The sequence below is a fragment of the Cydia splendana genome, chromosome 17, assembly GCF_910591565.1.
Source record: "Cydia splendana chromosome 17, ilCydSple1.2, whole genome shotgun sequence".
In the NCBI taxonomy this organism is placed as follows: domain Eukaryota; kingdom Metazoa; phylum Arthropoda; class Insecta; order Lepidoptera; family Tortricidae; genus Cydia; species Cydia splendana.
In genome coordinates, this window is record NC_085976.1 from 17,595,437 (window position 1) to 17,621,888 (window position 26,452).

A 26,452-nucleotide genomic window follows, 5' to 3' on the forward strand; every position below is an offset into this window, starting at 1 on the left:
GCAGCAGAAGTTGCTAAGCGGTCGAGGTGTTCAAAATTACCTCGACACGCTCTTATTCCCTTAACAATAAAGTCGCATCAAGATCATTTTGAACACCTCGCCCGCTTAGCAACTTCTGCTGCTGACTGTCACCTAATAAATAGTCTACCTTGATGCCAAATTTCAAGTTTCTAGGTCATCTGGAAGTGGGTTAGGTTTTTGATCTATGCATTTTCAATTGCCGTCTTACCGTTTGTTGATGATTATTTGTTGTATGTTGTTGGCGTGCTTTTAAAATTAGGAATATGTTGATCACAACCTTCTCCAATAAAATTACTTATTATTATACACTTTTTCGTTTAAAATACTGTCTTCGAGTCTAACTAAAACAAATGATAGTTAAGGTACGTTGGGAGAACTTAACTTACCCACAAAAAGAAAAATAACGCTGCGTTCAAATTCTGTTGTTGCAAAGCCCGCTCCACACTCGTGCGCGAACGCGAGTGTGGAGTCGATTTCGCGGAATTGCGACATCGGCTTCGCTCCGCGATTCGCGCACGAGTGTGGAGCGGGCTTAATGCAATATTCTGAGGGCCCTACCGCCAACATCGAAATATCGAAAATCGTTATCTTCATCTCTATTCCTCTTGCATATTCCAGTGAGAGAAGGGCAGATATGTTTTTTAATTTTTCACCTCAGCAGCTCGAACAAGGGTACTTTGCTTCTTAAAAACAGTGAGCAAAATGCGATTTTGCTCACTGAGTCATTTTGTCTCACTCAGTGAGCAAAATACGATTTTGCTCACTGGGTGTTTCTCACTCAGTGAGCAAAATGCGATTTTGCTCACTGAGTGAGACAAAATGACATTCAAATGACCTTTATAGTCAAATGTCATTTCAACATGCGGGGTCTAATACAATTTCGATATACTTGGGTTCTATTATCTCTGTCCCTCTAGGTATGTTCTCACTGCTTAGGGTGAAAAATTTTGTGTACTACACGAGATCAAAGTTATTTACATCTCGTGCGCTTTTGAATCCCTTACTACGCTCAAGATTCTAAATTAGATTCACTTGCACGGGACTCAAAATAAGCACTCGAAGAAATATCAAACTTTGATCTCTTGTTGTACAAATAACTATTACAAGCTTTTATTTAACCTGCAAATGTTTGTTTGTTTGTATAAGTAGGTACCTATACATAAGTATGTTCTTTCGGGTCAAATCTTGCAAGATAAAGTAGACCCAATTCCCATTATTCAACTGAGCTGACATTTCATATAAAGTCATATGTAATGTAAGTTGGGTGACGGTGATGCAATATTATGGTATCATCAAGCTGATCTGATGGTGGAGACAGGATAGGAGGAACTCTGTGATAAAACAACGTAACCTAATTTGTGTTTGGGTTTGTTAAAATTGTCTCCACGAGTATTAGTTGCCTGTTGAAGGAAAGGTACAGTCAGCGATAAAAGCTTGTATCAAAAATGTTTATTTTTTGTCAAAAAAACCTGTTTCTATATGGCGGCTACTCGTAAAGGCATATCCTGACTAGTCAATTTTTCGCCAATCTGATTAAATTGCTCGATCGAATCTGGACGTACGGACGCAAACGCCAATTTGGCTCGCCGAATTCAACCGCCTATAATGACTGATATTACCGATAAAATGAGGTGCGGACGCAAGAATACCAATTTGTGACGCCAGTAATATTTTCGTTCTGGGGCATTTTTTTCAATTAAGAGGGCTCTAATATCATGATAAATCTAAAATTGGTGATTGAATTGGAGATTGACGCCAATTGTATTTCTGATCAAATCGACCGATTTGATCAGTCCCGTCTGGATATAAGTCCGCGTAAGCCGTATCCTTGTTGTGTCAATGCTCGTCTAAATTGAATAGTGTACCTGTACCTATTTTATTGTATGTTGTGCGAGTAATAAATAAACTATTTTTCTTTCCAGTTCTGCAAGAACTTCCGCGTAGGCGAGCGGTGTTGCGAGTTCGAATGCCTGGACCCACCAGGCGAGGACATACGGTACCGCGAGCGGCAGCGGCTGCGGGCGCTCATACTCGCCGGCAACTCTTCCGCGCACCACCTCATACCGTCGAAGGAGCTTAAATACGGCATGTCGATACTCGCCGTGGCTGTTGCTAGGCTTGTCTGAGTGTAAACTAGCCAGTAATGGCTTCTCCAAACGTCACCGGTCACCGATATCGCATGCGATTTCCGATACATTCCTGCAATGGTCGATTGAATTCGATGCTCCTGGCAGCAAATATCTAAAATCGGATGCATTTGTTGCAAGGTCTATAGAAGCCTAAATGGAAGATAACATGAAAATCATAGGCATCAGTGTTGGGATTAAGCGATAAAGGAGTAAATGCATAGACATATATATTTAAATGTGTATAGTGTGGAAGTCTAGTGAAGTTTTGTAATGGTGATATATATAGGAAAGTGAAACGTACTCGTAGCAACAACAGTGTTAAAGATTTGGGTAAAATTTCAGAATATAAGAGTGTTTTGGGTAGTGCAAAATTTTATGTAACGCTCCTGGACCTAGTCTGGCAGAAGGTAACAGAAAAAATCTGATACAGTTTTTATAAATTTGCATGAATGGTGGCACATAGGTTGATAAGCAACAACAGTACCTATCTGTGTTGAAATAAAGCTTTGTTCACGATGAACGAAATGATGATGCAACTGATGCATGTTGAAATTGTAGATAGCATAATGTTAAGAAAAGTTAATGATTTTGCTAAGCGGGGTAAAGGCCAGAGCTCACCGCCTGCGTGTGTGTAGACGTGAATGTGTGCGTGCGCTGAAATGTTGGAGCCGTGCACTCACACGTCCGGCAAGCGGTGTGTCGTATCTTAAGGCCGTAACACACTATCGCACCGCACCGCGACCTTGGTGCGTCGCACCCATAAGTGAGAGCGAGAAATAGATATCTCTTTCTCGCTCTCACTTATGGGTGCGACGTACCAAGGTCGCGGCGCGGTGCGATAGTGTGTTACCACTCTTATAAAGGATCTGTGGGCCTACCGCGAACCACGTTCTTCGTGTTGCCTCCCTTTCACACTTACGTACGAATTTACAAGTACAACAAAGAGGCAACACGTCGATCGTGGTTCGCGGTAGGCTCCCGGTATATTACGTACGTGAACGTCTACCCATACGCATCTGGTGTGCACAGGCCTTAAAAGGTAGTCATCCGGACTATAGTGAGTCATTTTGTAAGGATAAGGATAGTCAAGAGAGATTTCGTTATACAGTTGTGAGACTATTATAGGCCTTATGTTCGAGGTTAAAATCCTTTAACAGTCCGTCAAAAAGGTATAGTGTAAACATGAGTGTGTTTCTACTTTAATAATTACAAGTACCCCCCACTACCCACTCAACTATGGTCCAATTACTATATCTATGGCCCACAAGTTCAATTCGTAATTAAGTATGAAACTCATGTTATTTTTCGTTATATATTTGAGTTTTTTTTTCTTTCATTTTTGAAAGTAGGTACTTTGCGTAAGAAATGTGTCATTCAAATCGTCAGTACCTATACTCTGTATCTTTAGGTATTCAAATAAAAGTAAACAAATAATTTGTACATTTTCGGGTAGTTATAACATTTATTGGTTAACCAACCAATTACAAAACCGCCTGGGTCTGTCACTGAACGACCTGACTTTAACCTACATTATTTGATCGTGTAATGTTTTCATTTACCCTCAACAGGCTTAAGGAGTCATTTGAGGGTAGAAATTTGTTCACTTTTATTTAAATGCCTAAAAATACACACTATAATTATATAAAGATATTTCAGTTTATTATGGACTTTAGGTGGGTGGTTTTACGGTCCTTCGACGTGTCTTCGTTTATTTATCTAACCTCCTAAGGCCCAGCCATACAAATGGAAAACCCATAATTTTCCACGGAAAATTTAACCTTTAGTGCAGGGAATAGAGTTGATTTTGGTTTTGTTTGAAAATTGAACGAAAAAAAAAAAAAAAACGAAACATTAAAAATAAGTACTTTAGGTAGGACTTTGGGCATTAGGAGGCTAATGCCCAAATGCAAGGATGGTGGATGGTGGTTGGTGTAATGGGGAAGATTTGGGGGAGGAGGACATACGATGGCTATAAAATATCAGATCCCAATGGATTTCACCGCAATCTAGTCTATAAAATAACTACAATGTAACGTAGGTACGTCGACGTGAAAGATACGTTTACACTTTTGCACCTTATGCCATTATAATAAGGCGAAAAATTTAAACATATCTTTGACGTCGACTGTACACTAACAAAAGTGGGTTGTAGCGAGATTGCTTTAAACAATTTGAATTGAAAAGGAAATCCCTCAGCTCTGAGGGCCAACCGCGAACGACGTTCGACGAGTTGCCTCCCTGTCACACTTACGTACGAATTTACAAGTGCGACAGAGAGGCAACACGTCGAACGTGGTTCGCGGTAGGCCCTCTGAGCCGCGGATTATACAAATGAATAATGTTTCAACTGTCGAAAGGAAAATGGAAATTGGAATTATACCTACAGGGTGGAAAAAAATTATGGGCCCTGGAAGGAAATTGCCTCGAAACCTTAAGTTAGCTCATTTTACTTAAAGAAAAATTTCTTTTATTTTTAAAAAGAAACAAAACTACATTCAAAGATTTTTTTTTTCATTTTCGCTTGTTTAAAAATATTTTTCAGTACCTACTAAATGTTTCTTGGAGAAATGTTATCATTAACATTAACTTTATCGAACAGAAGAATAAAATAGCAAGTGTTTTTTTGTAATTTTTAGTCGGTTCGATTCCCGGGCGAGACAAGCGAATTTTAAAAAACACTTGAATACAGTTTTGTTTCCTTTTTTAAATAAAATAATGTTTCCTTTAAGTAAAATGAGCTAGCTTAAGGTTTTAACTTTTTAAGGCACATTCCCTCCAGGGGGACCATAAATATTTTCCACACTGTATACCTACTAAAGTACATTTTAACATGAAAGAAAGGGTATACCTATATATACTCCGCGAGTTAAATCAGGATATACATTTTTCTGCGAAAATATTTCACTGAAAGATAGCAACCACGTTTTGGTTCAAGCAATGGACGCGCGTGGGCCCACGGGCCTACCTATAGTACCTCTTCAGTTCAATGAAATTGAAATCCTATTTAATTGGAATAGAGTAGCTTTTGCTTTGTTTCATTCAATTTTCCAACAACGTAAAATCAACTCTTATTCCTACACTAATATACTTAGGTTCAAATTTTAGTGGCAAATTTTGGATTTTTCATTTGTATGGCTGGGCTTAGGAGGATAGTAACAAAATGAGATCACTGATATCGAAATGCATGAAAGTTCGAATGGGTTTTATTCTTTCGTCAGTTGTGGCGTAAACTAAGGAAATCGCAATAAAGTTTAACTATCGGTTTACGGGCCCACAAAAGTATCGTAAACTATTGATAAACGGCTCCACAAAACTGTTAAATATATTAAGAACGGGTCACTCACGTATTTTAAGTCGAAACATGACGACATGTCGAGCGTTTTTCGACTTAAAATACGTGAGTGACCCGTTCTTAATATATTTAATATGTCTGTATCTCACGGAAGTTTTGTTATTAAAAAGCTCCACAAAACTGTTCCAACATGCCAAATATTTCTCTTTAGGTACAGTCAAAGTGGAAAATAGGTTTGATTCATGTGATTTCCATGCCAGCCTCACAGTATATTATTATAATATATTTAGTCATATGACAACCAAACCTCAACGCTATGCACGTACCTATTATACCGACATGCGAATCGTGTCCAGTGTGCTAAGCGCCTTATACCCTGGATCGTTTTGTACAGTCGCCATCAGATATATCGGAGCAGCTAAGGCGCTCACAAATATCTGAACACGTCTCTATTGTCAGGTTGTTAGAGTGCGGGTTCAGATATTGTGAACATGCACCTTAGGCGCTGTACCAAACCGTTTATTACTATTGAAGTGTTTTGTCGCTAAATTTAACCCGTCGAACGTCCACCATACAACAAATTGATGCAAAGCAATTTGACCCATGCTGATCTGTAGTAACCTCGGAGTAATTAACAATGGAGCCGCCATTAACAGGCGTTCCCCTCTGTCGAAAATAGGCGGCCAATGGTCAACAACTTGTCAACCATATGTATGGACTGACGTTTATCTGACATGACGTACCTATACATTTGATGTGCCCCTCCCCCGCAAAAAACGGCAGACTATTTTGTACCGAAAATTTTAGACATGGCGTCTCCGTTAGTTATATCCTCTAAGGTAGTAACACATGTCTGATACTGAGTCGCTACGACCCTAATTGAGTTAGTAGGTATCACATGTGTGATACTAGGGCGCTCCACGGGTTAATAACACGGGAAGTTTCTTAGTCACTGCTGGGTGACGTTGATCAGTCCCCTATTTGTGGTTAGTGCCTAAATATTAATAAAATTTTCGAATAGGTATATTTAGGTACGGCAAGACATTTCGGTCGTAGTCGTACCTACCTATGTACCTACTCGACCATATCGATTTGAACAACTCGTGTTGGTTATAAATAAACGCCGAATTCAGTGCTAAGCCCTGACAGGCGAAGGCGAAGGGTGACGGTGCAAGATGCTCGGGCTTTTAATGTTGTACAGTATACCTACATACAGGTAGGTTTACACAAAATCATCATCTTCCTCGCGTTATCCCGGCATTATGCCACGGCTCATGGGAGCCTGGGGTCTGCTTGGCAACTAATCCCATGAATTGGCGTAGGCACTAGTTTTTACGAAAGCGACTGCCATCTGTCCTTCCACCCCAGAGGGTAAAGTAGGCCTTATTGGGATTAGACCGGTTTCCTCACGATGTTTTCCTTCACCGAAAAGCGACTAATAAATATCAAATGATATTTCGTACATAAGTTCTGAAAAACTCATTGGTGCGAGCCGGGGTTTGAATTTGAACCCGCGACCTCCGGGATTGGAAGTCGCACGCTCTTACCGCTAGGCCACCAGCGCTTACACGCAATATCCCGTAACTTTGTCGTAACGGGGTAGTCTAGCAAATTTTGTCTACTTTAAAAACGTCTTGAGAAGGTACTATCAAAATCTAGTCCTTTAGGGTTATAATCGCCCAAATCTTAAAAAAAAAAACGAATTTTCGCGGTTTCTTCGATTTTTGACAAAGTCGCGTTCGGCGCTCGAGGTCACAAACTTTGATTATTCATCGGGCCAACATCATAAACAAGTCTGCAAAAAATGAGATCTACCGGATTTGACGCAAACGCTAAAGGCTCCGTCACACAGGCGCGTTATGCGGGCGGCGCGTGAGCGGGGCGCGCCGCTTTTACATATACATATATGTAAAAGCGGCGCGCCCCGCTCACGCTCAGCCCGGAAAACGCGCCTGTGTGACGGAACCTTAAATGTATAAAGTTACTGTATTAACCCTTTGAATGCTTTCCGTTATAAACAAAAACGTCACGGAGCCGCTAAGGTCCCAGGCGCAAGCGAACTATGGTAATCCTTACTTGAAAGTGTGACGGTTACTTAGACAGCGTACGTCATAATACCTATAGCAGTCCATGGCGCTGTGGGCACGACTTAACGACGACTTTAGGTGTTCTTGGCATTCAAAAGGTTAAAGGCCGATTCTGATTTAACTAGGTACCGTTATTCATGTCATTAAGCATCTCACACGCACCAATGTGCGATACGCCTAATGTGACAATTTTTTAGCTGTTTTGGGTACTACGTCGGTGGTCAGTGTGGACGAACCTTTACCGAATGACGTGGTGAGTGTTGTGTGCCCATCATTTGACAATAATGCCGAAAACGAGGGTAGTTTCTCGCCTCCCCGTCTACGTCGCCCGCGCCGAGCAAGAGAGCGAGCTGCGTCGGTCCGCCAACGCGTGGTCCCGTTAAAGCTCCCCGTTACGGAGCGAACATGTCGAGCAATCTTCGACTTAAAATACGTGAGTGACCCGTTTTAGTACTATTGGTAAACTCTTTATTTGACAAAAAGACATTAATAAAATTAATCTTTAAAAAAAAATAATACCGACTTCAAAAAGAATATCATCCCGTTTTATATGCGCTAGCAACTGATACGTTTGAAGTCGGTGCCAAGCCAAATATCCTTTGAATATCCTAAAGAACTAACAAAGTTGTCCAACAAAATCCTGAGTTCATTGTGGCGTGGATCATACAGTGGGTTACTGTTTACTGTGTACACGTTCGTATTATAATAGTCCTTGGCCTTGACATTTAGCACTTTCCACTTCGACTGTACTATTAATAAATTTATTACATATTTTAATCCTCAGTCTGAACTTTAATGTTTAAATATTGTGAGCAAAGTTTCGGACCAATTTTAAGTAAATACCAAGTAGTTCTGTGTATCTTATTTGATTTTCGTTTTGACGTTTAAATGTGATGTGTCCGATAGAATGTATAGAATAATAATAAGAAACATATTCAGTGTTTTTCAACCTGTTTCCGGGTTGAGAAAAATGTTCTTATGCCAAGAGGGTCGAACCATGAAAAAAGTTGACAAACACTGACTTACGTGAACACTTTGGGCTTACCAAATGACATAGCTAGGTGCAAAAAAAGCTGAGCCTAACCTAATATACAACAATAAATGTAAGGATTTGATTTCTACTTAAGTCTACGATTGCATATATAGTCTGTATCTTTAGGTATTAAAAAAAAAGTAAACAAACAATTTGTGCATTTTCGGGTTTATTGGTTAACCGACCAAATACAAAACCGCCTGGATCAGTCACTGAACGACCTGACCTACATTATTTGATCATGTAATGTTTTCATTTACCCTCAACTGGCTTAATGAGCCATTTGAGGGTACATTTTGTTTACTTTTATTTAAATACCTAAAGATACAGAGTTGGTACTCGAGAAATTGCGGGTCGGGCCGTGACGGGGTGGCCTAGAGGTCCTGAGGATCTACCGCGAACCACGTTCGTTCGACTTGTTGCCTCTCTGTCGCACTTGTAAATTTGTACTTAAGTGTGACAGGGAGGCAACGCGTCGAACGTGTTTCGCAGTACCTATAGGGCCTCAGGGCGTTAGCCGCGCAAGCTGAAGACGCCCGGTTCGAATCTGGCCTCTCCGCCACTGGGCTAGGTAACCGCGTAAACCGAAGTTCGCAAATTGGGTGCGTCTTTCTATGTCACTCTAATTACGCCTTAATGGGAGTAGAAGAGAAAGACGGTGTTCGCGGTAGGCCCCCTGGAGAGCTTTGCCACTTTTAGTATATGACATCTATTTCAGTTTATGAAAAGCTCCTATTTTGTGTCATTTGTAAGCTCACAGTCACAGTTTATGTAAAATTATTATTAAGTTAGAAAAAACACCTTGAAGCGCGCGGTTGTTTTATGCGATAAACGCAGCGTTAAACGCATGCGTCAACGGAATGTAGGAACGAATTTGTAGGTTTTTTGACCCCTCCCCCCCCTCATTGTCACACCCTGGTCACATTTGGCAAAAAAATGTGACGTCAACGTTGAAAAAATGTGACGTTACACCAGGGGGGCTCCCCCCCTGCAAATTTGATGGGCAAATCGAATCAAGTAGGACAAGTAGGTTGTCCCTATTATTATTTTATCAAAATATTTTTGAAAAAAGAAATTATGTATTAGTAATTTTATAACCCAAAGCTGATCAGGAAAGGAAATAAAACGAATAAAAATGTTTATCGTTGTAAAAATTTGTTATTTAACTGTACAGGTAATTTAAATAAGTTAAAGTGACGTCACATAGTGTGTCACTCCCGCCTGCCCCCGTCACAACATGTCACATTTTCTTGCTCCCCCCTAAACGTGTGATATAATTAATGGATGACCCCTTGCCGCTGCGTTTACCGTGTAAAACAATGAAGTGTCATTAGATGGTGTTACCATAAAATGGGTGTGCGACAAATGCATTGCGTTTAACGCTACGTTTACCGCATAAAACCGCGCACTTGATAGTAAACATAGTTTACCTTAAAATAAAACCACAATATTTCTCAACTCCTTAGTTAGCGACACGAAATATACCTAGATAGGCGGAAACTTATAAAAGTTGACCGTTATATTTTATTCATGAGTATGGGCCGCCTGGAGAGATACCCGGAGGCCGATTCTGATTCGCCAATATGTTGTGGTTTTGCTGCAATGCACACAGCGGACAGCAACTAGTTAAATCCAATTTGGTGTTTCTGTTTAACTGTTAATTAGTTATTATAAATTGAGGTTTTGCAGCAATCAAATGTGACTTTCCACGAGAAAAGGTAGCTTATGGCGGTCGGCGCTTAAGTACATCACGTAGCACCGCATTAGTATTGGAGCGTCGTTAATAATAGCGTAAGTGCCAAGTGTGCCAACCGCCATAAGGAACTCGTGTCACAAATAAACATATTTTCATCTTATTTTGTTACGAACCTCAGTCAGCACGCGCTGCTACACCAATCAGCATAAGTGGCTAACGCTGATTGGTCCTCACGAAACCAATCAGAAATTCAGAACACGTCTTATAAGGCATCTCGCTCGCGCTTATTGGTGCGCGTGAGATGCCTGTCGACATGACTCAAGGTCGTATCAAAATAAAATCATAACCGTATCAAATTGTTAAAACAGATTTCGCCTCAGGTACATCGACTATGAAATTCATTCGTGCCTCGTGCCTATCTGAATTCTTGAGGCAACGGAAAAATGTAGTGTTCTTTTTATTTGGACCGACCAATATATGCATTACATTTTTGCTGTCTCCTGCGTTACCTTTCCTCTACATATTTTAATATTTATTACTATAATATTTTATTTATTGCTGTTTATTTTATTTGTTACTGACAATTATTGCGATTTATGAAAGACAACGAAATCTGTCTAATAGCTTCTTTAGTTTTGTCTCCTGTGTTACCGAGCAAAGTGTCTGAAAGTTTTATTTTATGGATCGAAACGTCCGAAAAATGCTACATTGAAATTATTTTGGATGTTTTAATAAAGAATTATGAAACTAGTAAAATGTAACAACATAATATATTAATATAGAATGAACGGGTAAAATATGGACATGGCAATATAGGTATATCATGAATAAATTATAACTATACGAAATAAAAGAATTTTAGTTATAGATAAATATTAAATAATTCTCACTTCTAAATCCTTCACTAAGTAGTTAGATACCTCAATTGTAGCTTTAAATCTACATCATATCATCCGCTGTATAGTAGCTGATTTAAACAAATTATTTACCTACTTCAGACCTTTTCAGTCAAAAGTCACTTATGCATAGATAGATACAATGCATGCTAGCATATTGAAATGTGTATAAAATCCGCTGCTCTTATATTAAACAATAAATGTTTTGCGAGGTTCATCTTAATGCAAAACAAAACTTTTTTTTATTTCGATAAAGATTTCTAATTTTTTTATAGCCCAAGCCCTCACGCGCATTAGAGGAGGCCTGTGCCCAGCAGTGGGACATATATAGGCTGAAATTATTATTATTATTTAAGATTTATCTGCTTTTTGTATACAACTTTGACAATAATGAATCATAACACATCACTTCAAGTCAACAGACTAGCAGTCTCTTCTAAAATGTCCTATAGCTGATACTCGTATTTCTATTATTATGTTTAAATTGCATAACTTGAAAGGGTATGTAGATTAGAGGGCTGTAATATAGTGTAATGTAATGTGTGTATTGCTAGGTTTGGAAAAAAACATGATTTAGCACATTATTTGTAAATAGAGGCATTCACCGATGATTCATTGATACTATGTATTTATATATTTCATGTTCCACTAGAAAACAGCAATCAAAACTACCCTCATAGTTATGGTCACTGACGGAAGAAAATATGTGGCGTTCCATGCCTGAAGGGTCCTCATGCTTAAGGACGCTTCTTTGATGGAAAGCCACGTATGAAGATGATTTCTCAACCAACGTCGATAGACTTTAGATATATTCTAATTAATCAATTGTGGTTTAAATTAGAAAACCTAGACTACATAATATATGGCTGTTCAAAACCTGAATGTCTAGTCTAGCGTCCCAGTAGCTCTGTAATTATCTAAAGTAGATCATTGTATTAGGGTGAATCAACTTTTTAGTGTAACTCGTTGCCAAGGTTACTTTCCCTATACAACTCTTAAAACCCTGATATAAAATCAGTATTTAAATTTACCAATCATTTTAAATACAAGCCATTGTCACAATAGACCATCTACTAAGTACGTTAGTACAAAACCGGTATACAATTCTTTTTTAACTGTACCACTGTTGTCTCTTGGACAACGGGAAAGAATAACAACACCACAAAGTTGATCCACCTATATATTATAAACGAGGTGATTGAGGGAACACCATGTATAATTTGAATTGGACCAGAAGTGTGATGAATTAGAGCAGGGGCCTCCATTACACACGCATGCTGATTCTAATCGCGCACGAGAAATGTCAGCCACTTTTTTTCTTGAATGTTATTTAAAATAACGTTAATTTGCTTATTTATTTTGTGATTCAATTCTTGATGAGATGAGAAGAGGAACGAAAGGTGAACGAAAGACTGAAAGTCTTAGTTCGAAGACTATGACACTGTCATCAGCTAAAACAGAGTAGTAGATCCTTAGAAAAAGAATATGGGTGACTCTGAGCATTGAATCATTTTAAGTTGGTACTGTGTAAATACATTAGTAATATCATATTGCCCATGAGCTTCAGACGTGGAGACCCCTGTAGTAGATGCGCTAGACATAGTTAGGCGCTTCTACATCCTTCATTCTTTGTCAAAGGGTTTAAATTCTTCTTCTTGCTGAAAAGGGCGAATCAACTTTTTACTTCAACTTGAAATTATTCTTGATTCAACTTTTAGACCGACACTTTTCACGTCTCTGGCGTTACTAAAAATGTCTCCGGAGTTACCAAAACTTCTTTACAAACCTTACCTTTAAAAATATGATTTTCAAGACGAAATTGTAATTCTAACACAAAATTTGTAATTGTTACGTTTTTTGAACTGTATACTTATTGTCTCCTGTGTTACCTAATATAATAACTGCTTTTTAAGTCTTACCCAATTGTAACTTTTTTTAGTCTAGTATTCGGGTGATTCTAAAAGTTTAGAATTTCAAATAATTCCAGAAACTCAACAATATGGAATAATGGATTATTTTGGGAATAAGCCAACATTTTGAACTAGTCAGAAATTATCTGAATACACCTAGCTATAACACCTATCAAGAGAATCCAGCCTATAGGCTAAACGTTGTTTCCCCCTTGCACTTCCAATGATAATACACAATAAGGTATGTGATATTTTGCCGGTTGTATACTTTGCATATTGTATTGATAAGAAAAAAACAGCTTTAAAGTTTGTTGTAAATAGAGTTAAGGTGCAATTTTAAATTTAATTGTATGTTCAAGGTCCAAATTGTGGCAAAATGTTGCTCATTTTGATGGTTATTTGAGCTTTATGTAAAAGTTATTTTCCTAATGATTAAGTTCTTTACTAAGTGTATTTAGATAGTAACACTTTATTAAATTACCTCATGATAATAATGTTATTGCCGGCCAGAGTGGAGTCCTTAGAGCTCTATGCTCCAGGCATGGAAGTGAAATATGCGTAAGACACAAGTTGGCATGGTGGCTGTTATCAGCCACTGGCTAGAAACACAGCTCTCACATCACAGAAAGTGCGTGGCAAAGATGTGGCATTAAAGTGTTGCCATCAAAATATTTTTTATTTAATTAAGAATAAATAAATTTGTTGCTTCAAGCCAAAAAGGACCAATTTATGTCAACTAAAAACAAGTTTGTTTTGAATAATTTTATAGAATTGTTTGCTAATCTAATATTATGAAATGCCTGTTATGTTTGAGTTTAAGGCATTAAAATTGTATTTAATACATACATTGTAAGTAATCCAAATGTAAATATTCTATGCAAATAAATTAACTTTTAACTAGCTTAAAATAAATCTTAATAAAATATATCATTGTTTTATTGTTTGTTTCACCTTGAATGAATGAACTTTAAATTGTGAGATTAATAAATTAAGACAAAAAAATTGAATTATTTCTTATCATTATACATTTTGTTGAATTTTGTATACAAAAATAATACAGCAGCTAATTATGACCCCAGTATTAAATGTGTTAAAATAAACGGTCATATTGTTTCCACTTTTCTAGTACGAAGAAATATACCAAATCTGTAGGCCTAACATGTGCTAGCCCGGCTGAGTATACCTACTGCTTATCAGTGAAGGAAAACATTACAGAAATCTGATTATCCTTGAGATACAGCCTGGTGACAGACAGACAGACGGATAGACTCTTAGTCTTAGGAGTGGAGTCTTAGTTATAGGGTCCCATTTTTACCCTAACCCAGGGGTCTCCAAACCCGGGCCCGCGTCATGTTCCAATCCGGCCTGCCGGCACCTAAAGCATCCGGCCCACGGGAGCCAGGCTCCAGGGGTTCGGTCCTAACAGCAGCAACCAAATAGACCCCACACCAACCTCCCACCGGCGCCGACGGTGGCCCACGCGATAGTTTCAGAGGCGCAATATGGCCCTCGGGTAAAAAAGTTTGGAGACCCGTGCCCTAACCCAACCCTACAAAAGAGCTTTGGCATAACTTACCTAACATGAGTTGCAGGAGAAGACCATCACAGCCATATTAAAAGTCTGTAGTCAACTTCATTAAATATATAATATAAAATTTACAAATTATCCTTACATGTATCTTAGTCTATGGAATGTATGGCATCACCAACTAAGGCCCTTGCTTGCCAAGTCCTTCTTAGCCTCCACAATCTCTTTTTGCAACTCTTTCGCCGCTTCTTCGCAATTATTGAACGTAAAAACTCGATACAAGATAACAGTTACCGCGTATAATCCAAACAAAATCACAAAGATTATAGGTGATATCAATATTAGATTCATGTTGGCTTCTATCACTGGGTGCTTTACGTAACCACCGACGAGGGAATACCAGACTGCTAGCACCGCTGAGAGCACCGATATCCATTCTAGTAGTTTCGTCATGATCCTGCAAAGAAAAGTTATTTTGTACAGAATGAACAACACAATCTGACGATGGCAGCTGTTTTCACTGACAATAATAAACCAAAAACAATTGGTAAAGGTGAATGATAATGAAAATAGTATAATTACTTTCTTGAATAATATTTATCGCTTTATTTAACTGGAAGAATTGGAAGATTGCAAGCAAAACATAACCTTTTCATTTATAATTTTTGACATTTGTCAAATGTCGCTGACGTTTCAGATCAATCGAGTTGTTAGTAAACACGTTTGAAAATTACGTTACAATGCTATTTGAAGACGTTTATTTGACTGTCTTAAACAGCTAACAAATAAAAGCTATTTGAGCTCTAAGGTTTACAGCGCTAATAAGTTAGTCACAAAACCTTAAAAGCGGTTTTTATAGTAGCATAGCTAGCTTATCTGTACCATTTAGAACTGTCACTGTCAAAACAAGCTGTAGCTGTCATTCATTTTATTTAGATTGCATTTGCATTTCATTATAAATACGGAGAAGTTGTAACACTTCGATTAAAATTGTATAAAAATCTTCGTAACATTATAATTACACTATGAACGACATAGATGATAAGTTTTACTACGTGTACAGTTCATCATTGGATCACAAATTGGAGATAAAAATGTGTGTTATGAACTATCCGTTATGTTTACAACATACCTTTGTTTTTTGTCAAGTTACAGAAACTATTCATACCTTTCTGTTTTAGAGGAACTTTAGAGGGTAAACGTGCGAAGCCAGAGTATGATAAGTTGCTCTCGGATCCCATGTTGAAGTTTTCTGGCTTGTATCAAGAAGGATGCTCCGATCTCTACGTGAGTTGCCAAGTGTTGAGCGATGGTGTTCCCTTGGCGCTGCCAGTCACTACGTCGTACAAGGCCTTCACTAATAGATGGAAGTATGTTGATTTTTAACACAAGTAATCTTTGGTATGAGTACGATTTTTGTTTTAATTAGGGATTGTCGCTTATCTTTTATTTCCCTATGCTGAAAGTTTTCAATAAATTAACATGACATTGTGTATCTCCCAAATGGATGAATTAGAGTGTGTTTTTTGTTATGAAACTTTTTGAAAGAGTTGGTTCCAAATTCTAAAGGATTTATGATACACCTATGATGTTATTAGAGTTTTAGTTCACTACATTGGATTGTTATAAATACAATGTTTGTATGAATGTATGTTCGGGTCAAATTTTGTAAGCTAAATTAAACTTCCCTTGAGCTTGAGATTGAGGTGAAATTTCACATACATATGTAAGTTGGGTGACAATGGAATATTATGGTACCTCACGGATACTCACGCACGAAGGGTTCCGTGCCATAACGCAAAAAACGGCAAAAAAATCACGTTTGTTGTATGGGAGCCCCACTGAAATATTTATTTTATTCTGTTTTTAGTATTTGTTGTTATAGCGGCAACACAAATACATCTGTGAAAATTTCAGCTGCCTAGCTATCACGGTTCATGAGATACAGCCTGGTAACAGACAGATGGACAGGCAGCGGAGTCTTAGTAATAGGGTCCCGTTTTTACCCTTTGGGTACAGAACCCTAAAAACTTTGTTGAACTTGCATTACCACCAGTATATGTATAAGTAACAGCAACAGATCATACTGCAATATTGCCCTTGGCATTTGTATCCTTTGTCCTAGGATATCAGTATCATTTGAAACTTGAGACACATATGTACACAATAGTGTCCAACCGAAACAAAACCAAAGTTGGCTGGTTTTTTACTTCGTCAATGCTTCTTTATATTACAGTTGGAATGAATGGGTGACCCTGCCTGTATACTACAGCGACCTCCCCCGCAACGCCATGCTGGCCATGACCATTTACGATTGTGCCGGCCCGGGGAAGCTCATGGTTGTGGGCGGGACCACTATATCCTTCTTCGGGAAACATGGCATGTTGAGACAGGTAGGTTTCACAATAAGGCAGCAAGTATTTTTGTCTATGGTACTTGCAGACATGGACGCAAAATTCGAACCGCTTTACACTTATAAAAGTATGAAATTTCGGAAGTTAACAATCTTAAGAAACGGGCCCTATTTGGTGCAGCTATGTTACATTATAACCCTAGAAATAGAGATAACTAATTTACTAAGTTCCCAGAGGATGTGTGAACAAGTGTCAAGTAAATATTTAGCTAAGTATGTGAACATTTCTGTACCTTATTAAACATAATATTTTGCATAAATTAGAAGTATTATTACACTTTGTCACAGAAAAGTTTAAACGAAAAAAGATTATAATCTGTGGCGATTGGAACTTAAACATATTAAAAGATAATTCACATACAAAAGAATTATTAAGTATTTTACAGAACTTCGATTTTAACATTCATACAAAAAGTCCGACCAGGTTAAACTCCTGTATAGATTTAATTGCGAGTAATACAAAGAGCTTACCTCTCTCTCTCTAAGCTCGAAGAGCGAAAAATTTCCGGTTCCGACCTGTCAAAAGTATGACGTGTGATTGCAAGTCTCCTGGAATTTTAATCTAAAGTGCAGCAACTTCTAAGAATCTGGCGAAAATATTACGTAAAAATACAAATCCATCTACCTAAAGCTGAATTAAAGTGTTTTCAGTGACAAATACAAGTGATTAGTGCAAGAAAACAGTGAAATACGAACAAGAACCGTATATATAAGTATAACAGTCACTACGTATAGATTGTCGAAGATTGACGTTTGACAGCTGGGGCTGCCACACGAAAATAACATAGACTTCCGACAGCTGTCAAAACATTACCTACCTACCCACAGTTTCAGTTATAAGACTTCACAAGTGTAAACAAAATGGAAAACCAAATTATGGACACTATCATGGCGAAACTTGAAGAGCAGTTTAAAAAACAAACAGAAAGCATTACAAAATCCATCACTGACAATATTTCTGCCACTATAGACGCTAAATTAAAACCACTTTTGGCGGAAAATCAAGAACTGAAAAAAGAGGTTGTTACCCTGAAAACGAAGATAAAGTATATGGAATTAGAGCAAAAGAAAAATAATATAATAATATATGGGTTAGAAGAATCGGAGAGTAACCACACGCAACTTCTGGAGAAAGTTTTAGAAACCCTTAATACTGCAAATGAGAAAGCAGACATAGAGAAATGGGACAAATGGGAAATAAGCAATGTTCGTAGACTAGGAAGCCTGTCAAAGATAAACATAGGCCTATCCTTATTTCTGTAACCCTTGCATGGAGAAAATTTGAACTGTTTAAAAACAAGAAACTTCTACCAAAAAATGTTTATGTCAGCGAAGATTATCCTAAAGACATTTTGAACAAAAGGAAAGAACTTATAGCACAACAACAGGAAGAGATAAAAAAGGGAAAGCAGGCATACATTCGCTTTGACAAGTTGATTATAACAGACACGCCTGGAAATACTCGCGAAAAAAGGAAGCGTGTTAGTACTGTTTCACCCCAGAATCAGGACAAACCTGGGCAGCCAGAAGTAAGGGAGGAGCCCAAGAGGATGAACAGGAATAGCATGAAAGACTACCTAGTAAGACCAATGGCTGAACCCACACCTGGACCATCTTCAAAAAACTAACAAGTAACAACAAAAACCGGAAATCAAAATCAAAACAACCAACTGATCACAAAGAAAAACAACAAAAACAACCTCCCCCAAGCCGGCTGGTCCCCGTGGGGGAAAACGACCAACACCCTCCATTTAAGAAAAAGAAATAAACAACAACAACATATAAAACAACAACAACAACATAAAGATTGGAGGAGGCCTTTGCCACCTGGCAAACGGACACACAAAAAAAAAAAGGAATTAGGGAAATATATGAACCAGAAATGTATTGTCCGAGTAAAAAGGCTAAAGTAATACAAAGAGCGCTGATGCTGAACTGGTATATTTAGGACTTTCGGACCATGAGTCGGCTCAGCTACTAGAGATAAAATTGAATAAGCCAAAGTTATTTTCGACTTGGTTTGAATTCAAAAGGGATTACAATAAGGAAAATATACAGAAGTTTCTCCAATATATGTCACCTCTTTCTTTCAATGACGTTTTTAACTCAAATGTGATGTCAGAAGCATTTAACAATTTTTATAATATATTCTGTTTACTTTACAAACTATGCTTTCCTGTTATTAGAATAAAAATTACAAATCGCTCAAAGAAAATAAAATGGCTCACGAAAGGTTTAAGAAAATCCAGCAGAACAAAACGTGAGTTATATCTTAAATATAGAGCAAGTACCGTAAACCGACAGAGTAATAAACTTAAATTTAAAAAATACAACTCTTTATTCAAGTCTTGTATCTTTAGGGCCCAAAAAATTAATAATAACAAATATATTAAAGAGAATAAAAATAAATGTAGAGCTACTTGGAATACTATTGCAACGACAGTATACAAAGATTATTCCAAAAACTAAATTGACATTTTGAATTATGACAATCAAATAATTTCTGACCCTGATGACATTTGTAACTGTTTAAATAAATATTTGATAGCCTTAACAAGTAATGAACGGAATAATTCATCTGACATGACATTAAATAAATCTTTATATCATACCTCTGTAAACAATTCACATACAATTTTCTTGAGACCGGTTGACGAGAGTGAAGTCTATAAAATCATTATATCACTGAATAATAGTAAAGCTTATGGACACGATGAAATTGTAACTATGGTCTTAAAGTCGTGTGCTTCTTATATATGCCGCCCACTCTGTCATATCATAAACCTATCTTTTACTGAAGGAATCTTTCCTGAGGAGTTGAAATTGTCGATTGTAAAACCTCTATTTAAAAAGGGTGATAAATCAGACCCGAATAATTACAGACCGATAACTTTAATTCCGGTCTTATCTAAAGTATTAGAGAAAGCGCTTCACGTGAGACTGAATGAATTTTTAAACAAGCACGATATTCTAACACCCAAACAATTTGGATTTCGCAAGGGAAAATCCACTACACTTGCCTGCTTCAATCTAGTGAAAAGTGTTTCAGAGAGCTTAAACCAGAAGCTTCCTATAATGGCAATTTTTATTGATTTAAGCAAAGCTTTCGATTACATTGATCATTCAATTCTCTTGAATAAATTAGAGCTATACGGTATAAGAGGGAATGCTAACAAATGGATCAAAAGCTATCTAGAAAACAGAATGCAGTGTACGGAAATCGAGAAAATCATTTGTAGAAATAATAAGAGCCAATGCAAGGAAAGGTTTAGGTCTACATTTTTGGTTAAAGATACTGGAGTCCCTCAAGGTAGTATCCTTGGCCCCTTACTGTTTTTGATTGCAATTAACGATTTTCCGAATTGTATTAGCCAAGACTGTATTATATTTGCCGATGACACTACCCTGGTAATAACAGGAGACGACAAGAACACTTTTGAGGCCAATGTTAATAAAACCTTATCAGACGCTATTACTTGGTTCAAGAGAAATAAGTTGCAAATTAATATAAACAAGACGAAAGCGATGACATTTTGTAATTATAATGATAACACACTACCTTTAGATATAAATTATGATAACGCCAAAGTATACTTAGTTGACATGTGCACATTTTTAGGATTTAATATTGATAAATATTTAAATTGGAAACTCCACATAGATCAAGTTTGTAAAAAGTTAAATAAATTTATATTTGCTCTGAAGCGACTGAGACGAACGGTCTCAACACAAGCTGCGCTCATAGCGTATCATGGATACGTGTCTTCAGTGTTATGCTATGGACTAGTGCTGTGGGGAAACTCTGTAGACGTAGAACGAGTTTTTATTGTTCAAAAGAAATGTATCCGGGCTATAGAAAACACTTGGTTTTTAGAAAGCTGTAAACCATTGTTTAAAAAACTTAACATACTACCACTCCCGTGCCAATACATTAAAGATGCATGCTTACTTGTCAAAGATAACCCAAACTTCTTTACATCTCGTAGTGAGACGAGTACAAGACACACAAGGGCACAATACAAAAATTTGCTGCACCAACCTCCTTGCCACTCATATATTTATAAAAAGAACTGTTACAATATGTGTATAACCTTGTTTAATAAATTACCTGATGAAATTAAATTAGAAAGTAGAGAGGCATTTAAAATTAGGTTGACCCAATGGCTCCAAGAAAAATGTTTTTACAGTGTTAAGGAGTATTTGACATAAATAATAATTTTAATAAATAGGATAATAATGATATTTGTAAATAAGTATAGAATTCTAGATTTTAAGTAGGTAAAAATAAGTGATGCTTAGCAACACATTGCATGTTAATTTGCACACCTGCTTGCAGGTTGAATACGTGGAACTTTTATATTTTTAAGACCTTTTATTGTAACCGTGTTCTTGCAAATAAAATGTTTTATCTTTTATCTTATCTTTTAAAATGAACAAGGTCTATTTCATGCTCAGCGTCTTTTTACTATTACTAGAGACAATGTTACTGTCGAGGTTCAGACAGAAGCTAAAGTATAGCGCCTGGATAAAGTGTAATAGCAATCATTCAATTTGATAAGCTTAATTGCCTACATCAATTATCAGGCAATTTATTAACTCTCCCAATTCCACCCCCCTTTTCAGTCTCTTTAGGGATGATTTCCGACACAAAAACTATCCTATGTCCTTCCCCGGGACTCAAGCTATCTCTATACCAAATTTAAACTACATCCGTTCAGCAGTTTAAGTGTAAAGAGGTAACAGAAAGACAGACAGACACACTTTCACTTTTATAATAATACTATGGATAAGTACATTATGTACCTAGTACATTCTAAAGTGCTTTCAACCTGATAAAGCTATTAGAATCATTAATACAGCATTATTGCGAAGTCATTTAATCTTTACTGTTATGGTAATTGACATAATGCATAATGTTATTATCTCAATATGAGTATTGACCTTTGTATTATTTATTAGTTTCCATATTATTTGTTTTTAATTTGTACAAGTTTGTTGTTGTCACTTTGAGACTAATTTATTCTCTAACGTAGTTTTATACTCGTAGTAGGTGCATTGAATTGACCCCATAAAGAATCCACATTCTCAATCTGTAATGCTTTAAAACAAGATTGTAGTTAAATACTTCGTTTTAAGGTTGTTATAACATGTAACACGGTAGATTATTTAACGGTACAAAACCTTAACCGCGGGTATAGATTTCATCGACCTAGGTCAGAATGTTACGGTAGATGTGACCGCATTGTCTATGCCTAGACTGTTCAAGTGGACTGTCCTTGTCAATGATATGTTTAAACTAAGCACACATACCTATTGTTGAAATTGGCATATTCCACGGCAGGCTGGGTGGTAAAGAGATGTCTCAAACCTATGGTTAACGGGCCACAAACGACCCACGGAAAATAAAAATAGCCAATTTCTATATAGGTAATCCAATCTGATAAGGAAGCAAAGGTCGTGAGTAGAGACTAGAGAGACCCTTGGGTCATAATAATTGAAGTACATAAGTAGCACAAATAAAGAAATACAAAAGTCCAATCCACGTGTGTTCCAGAACAATTTTTATGAACTAGAGATAGCCGAGTGCACGACCGACGGTTCAATAAGTCGCTGATTTATGATCGATAATTCACTTTAAGTAAACAGTAGGAATCTGCCACTCCCCCAGTTATTTTCTCAAGTCTCAGGATAGAACACGTCTTTTAAAATGCTTTTTAAACTTTCACACATTTAAACTCCTGAAAGAGTCTTTTACACAAGTAAAAAAACGCCTAATAGCTTCTTAAACACATTTCAAAACAAATTGTTGTTCCTTATGTGTTGTTTAAAAATCGAAGTAGTACTGAGAGTGCGTTCTCGCTCATACAGTGATATTGATATGTTAGTGCCCTGGCATCGTAAAAATTGGCAAAAAACTTTCAAAGTTACCTAGCATTTACAAAAGTTATATCGTTTTGATTTTACTACCGACGCGTTGGAAGCGGGTTTAGGAACAGTGCTATTTCAGCTAATTGTGTCGTTTAGTGTCAAATATATCTAGTTTTTAGCATATTTCAGACATTTTAGCGAACTTTAGCACATTATCTCATAAAGGCTGAGTAAAATAACCGTGTATTACATTTAAAAATCCTGTAGCTTCAACTAAATACTACAACAACCTTTTTAAAAAGTAGTAATGGGTCATTCGTTCAGCATCCTCCGTAAGAAATACTACCTATCCTTCAGAGTGAGCTTGAAGAAGTTTTCTTTCTCTTTGAAAAAGGGTATGTTCGACCTCCGCGTGTGGCCGGGAGTGGAGGGGGGAGAGAAGACGCCGGGCAAGGCGCCGGACCGGGGGAAAGAGCAGATGCAGAGGTTAGCCAAGTTGGCTAAGAAACACAGGAATGGACATATGCCGAAGGTACGTGGTGTGGGATCTTTAAACTTGTAATTAACTGTGCCGTTATTGCACAAATTAAACTGACTTTCTATATTGTTATTGGGTGGCACACACAATACAAAATGTTGACGGATTGGTGGCCGCTTTCGGATGAAAGACGCACCTGGCGTCCGTTGGCTCGTTGGGTGGATGACATTCGGAAAATCGCGGGGCACTTTTGGATGAGACTGGCCCAGGACCGCGATAAGTGGCGTACACGAAGAGAGGCCTATGCTCAGCAGTGGGCGACTGAAGGCTAGAATGATGATGATGATGATTGTGTGGCACGAGCTGAGAACACTACATATTACACATTTACTTCATACTTGCACCTGTGTTTGTGAAAGATATGGGGATGAATGCAAGATTTTTAAATTATATTTAGAATATTTACCTAACAATATCTATAGGAGGAGGTGGCAGTTTGATTACTGGAACTAGAGTCCATCTAAGCTAACTCTGCACCGACTTGACTGACCAAAGTGTAAGGTTACCGCTTATATAGTCATATTTTCATAGTACTTTTACGTTTACGATGACACTCCACACTCTATCAATCCAAAATCAGTTCAGAGCTTGGTGCGACTCTAGTTCGACCCCCTATTAAAAGGTTTGGACATTTTTAGCTCAGCCCATCTTCCTGGCGTTATTCCGGCATTTTGCCACGGCTCATGGGAGCCTGGCGTCCGCTTGACAACTAGCTAATTTTTAACTCAGCCCATGGGAGGAAATAATTGGAGGAGCAGGATTTTGTAATAGTCAAGTCTACTTCCAGGTGGACTGGCTGGACCGGCTCACGTTCCGTGAGATCGAGATGATCAACGAGAAGGAAAAGCGAGGGTCTGACTACATGTACCTCATGATTGAGTTCCCCACCGTCCACATAGACGGTATCAACGTAAGTACTTTAGTTATAGCCAATGCAATGCTCTGCCGTGCCGCCATGCACAGAGCACCACTAAGCTAGCTAGTAAACCATAGAGTAACTTATACGTACTGTGCCTTAAACTGTTTTTTGACAAGTTTCACAGACAATAAAATATGACATTGATGCATCAACGCGGTTTGTTAACAAGGGCCTACCGGGAAAAGTCAAAATCGAACATAAGTTATCTGCCTCTTTATCGCTCGAATAGGTATGAAAGAGTGATAGAGAGGTTAGGTAACGAAATTTCGATTTTCTTGTTTATACCCCCAGATTGTGATGGATAGTGGTAGTGGCGCCCCCTACGCAGAGTTTTGCGTAATATTCCCTATTGTCGATAAAGTTTACGATTCTCCAACTGTTCCCATTAGACGACCTATTTTTTTTGTCCCTTTTTAAGTAATTCCTTGCAGTGTTTTCAAGCCGACGGTTTTGGTCATAAGTCTGTGTTTGCAGCACGCGGTCGTGTACTACGAGCAGGATGGCGACGAAATGTACCAGTTCCGCGCACAAGCGGAGATCGTCACAGTGCCGGACCATGAGATACAGCAGGTAAGGTAAACAGTCAGTGGTCCCTTCCCTACTGATATAGGTACAGTCAGCAAAGCTATTAGCTTAGCACCCCTGTATACAAATATACATAGAACCGGTAGTTCTGACTCTTGTTTTGCTAATCCAAAGTGACCCATATCTCAAAGCAAGAGAGTTGAGTATATGAGATCCAAGACCCATCTAAAAGACTGTGCTACACTCGCATTAAGTACAAACAGCAATACTCCTGTACATCGGTGGACCTTATTACAAAGGCATAATGTCCACCGATGTACGGATGTACCCATGTAGGTACAGGTAAGTAACAGTGTGAGCGATGGTACAGTATTTACGTGAATTCGCATATTGACTTATTTTCAAAACGAGACGCTTCTAGTTACACTTTTCTTTCGGTTACACTTTTTTGTTGAATTGCTCAGTCCGTGGTGGTCCCTATAGCGAAACAATATTTAATTTTGTGGAGCCCCTATCACTGAAAGGTTAAGAACGATTCGTCTTTAATAATATCCCAATTAAACTGTCTTAATAAAATGTCGTATTTCAATGATTTTAGTCTTGCATCGTTTTGTAGTGTAGCTATTTTTACAAGCTTTTACTTAACTTCCATTGTATGTAACTATGTAACCTATGTAACTGTTTGTACGGGTCAAATCTTGCAAGTTAAATTTGACCCACTTCCCGGTTTCCGATGAAGATGATAATTTGCATACTGCATAACGTATGCAAATTATCATGTCGGTGCCATTGCAATATTATGGTACCATCGAGCTGATCTGATGATGGAGACAGGAGGTGGCCATAGGAACTCTGTGATAAAACAACGCAACCTAATTTTGTTTGCGATTTTTAGAACTGTCTCGATGAGTATTAGTTGTATGTGGAATGTAAAATATAGTCAGCGATAAAGGCTTGTACCAAAAATTTAATTTTTGCCAAAAACTTATTTTTGCTTATAATTATATTTATGCTAGTTGTGATATCACTAGTTGCTATGTAACTTGGGGCATAGGTTAGTTAGCCACACCCCAAATACATCATATCCATATCTTAAATAGGTTAAAGGTGATATTGATATCTTATTTACTTTCACAGTACACAAGCAAAATTATTTATGACGTAATAATTAATTAACATTTATGTGAGCGCTGACTTCTGGTTTATTAGTTTATATTTCTTCTGATTCCGTACCTAAAGGGTAAAAACGGGACCCTATTACTAAGACTCCACTGTCCGTGTGTCCGTCTGTCACCAGGCTGTATCTCATGAACCGTGATAGCTAGGCATTTGAAATTTTCACAGATGATGTATTTCTGTTGCCGCTATAACAAAAAATACTAAAAACAGAATGTAATAAATATTTAAATGGGGCTCGCGAGTTCGACTCGCACTTGGCCGGTTTTATTATACTATACCTTTGATTAGGTAAACCTATTAAAGAATCTTATCAATATAATAATGCAATAGATTTCTAAATAGGTATAAAATGTAATTTGACGTATGTGTTTACTTACAGACAATATGCAACAATTATATGCACCGTTTTTAGAACTTC

At 37.6% G+C, this 26,452-nt stretch overlaps 2 protein-coding genes and 1 long non-coding RNA gene across 4 annotated transcripts in view; 2 read left to right on the forward strand and 1 right to left on the reverse strand.

Annotated features, from left to right (window-relative positions):
- The window catches only part of LOC134798993 (integral membrane protein DGCR2/IDD-like), a 39,457-nt gene extending 37,162 nt beyond the window's left edge, over nucleotides 1–2,295 (forward strand). Inside the window, exon 3 of the mRNA XM_063771418.1 lies at nucleotides 1,944–2,295. Within this exon, the coding sequence (XP_063627488.1) occupies nucleotides 1,944–2,147 (204 nt within the window). The 3' untranslated portion in view covers nucleotides 2,148–2,295. The remainder of the gene's footprint in view (nucleotides 1–1,943) is intronic.
- The window catches only part of LOC134798948 (uncharacterized), a 283,510-nt gene that overhangs the window by 240,614 nt on the left and 16,444 nt on the right, over nucleotides 1–26,452 (reverse strand). The window lies entirely within an intron of this gene.
- The window catches only part of LOC134798902 (phosphatidylinositol 3-kinase catalytic subunit type 3), a 36,418-nt gene continuing 25,492 nt past the window's right edge, over nucleotides 15,527–26,452 (forward strand). The window contains exons 1-6 of one of the 2 annotated variants that reach the window (XM_063771293.1): nucleotides 15,527–15,688; nucleotides 15,774–15,962; nucleotides 16,829–16,985; nucleotides 23,268–23,405; nucleotides 24,199–24,321; nucleotides 24,805–24,900. In XM_063771293.1, the coding sequence (XP_063627363.1) occupies nucleotides 15,618–15,688; nucleotides 15,774–15,962; nucleotides 16,829–16,985; nucleotides 23,268–23,405; nucleotides 24,199–24,321; nucleotides 24,805–24,900 (774 nt within the window). In that variant the 5' untranslated portion in view covers nucleotides 15,527–15,617. The remainder of the gene's footprint in view (nucleotides 15,689–15,773; nucleotides 15,963–16,828; nucleotides 16,986–23,267; nucleotides 23,406–24,198; nucleotides 24,322–24,804; nucleotides 24,901–26,452) is intronic. The other variant, XM_063771292.1, reaches the window with a different exon arrangement.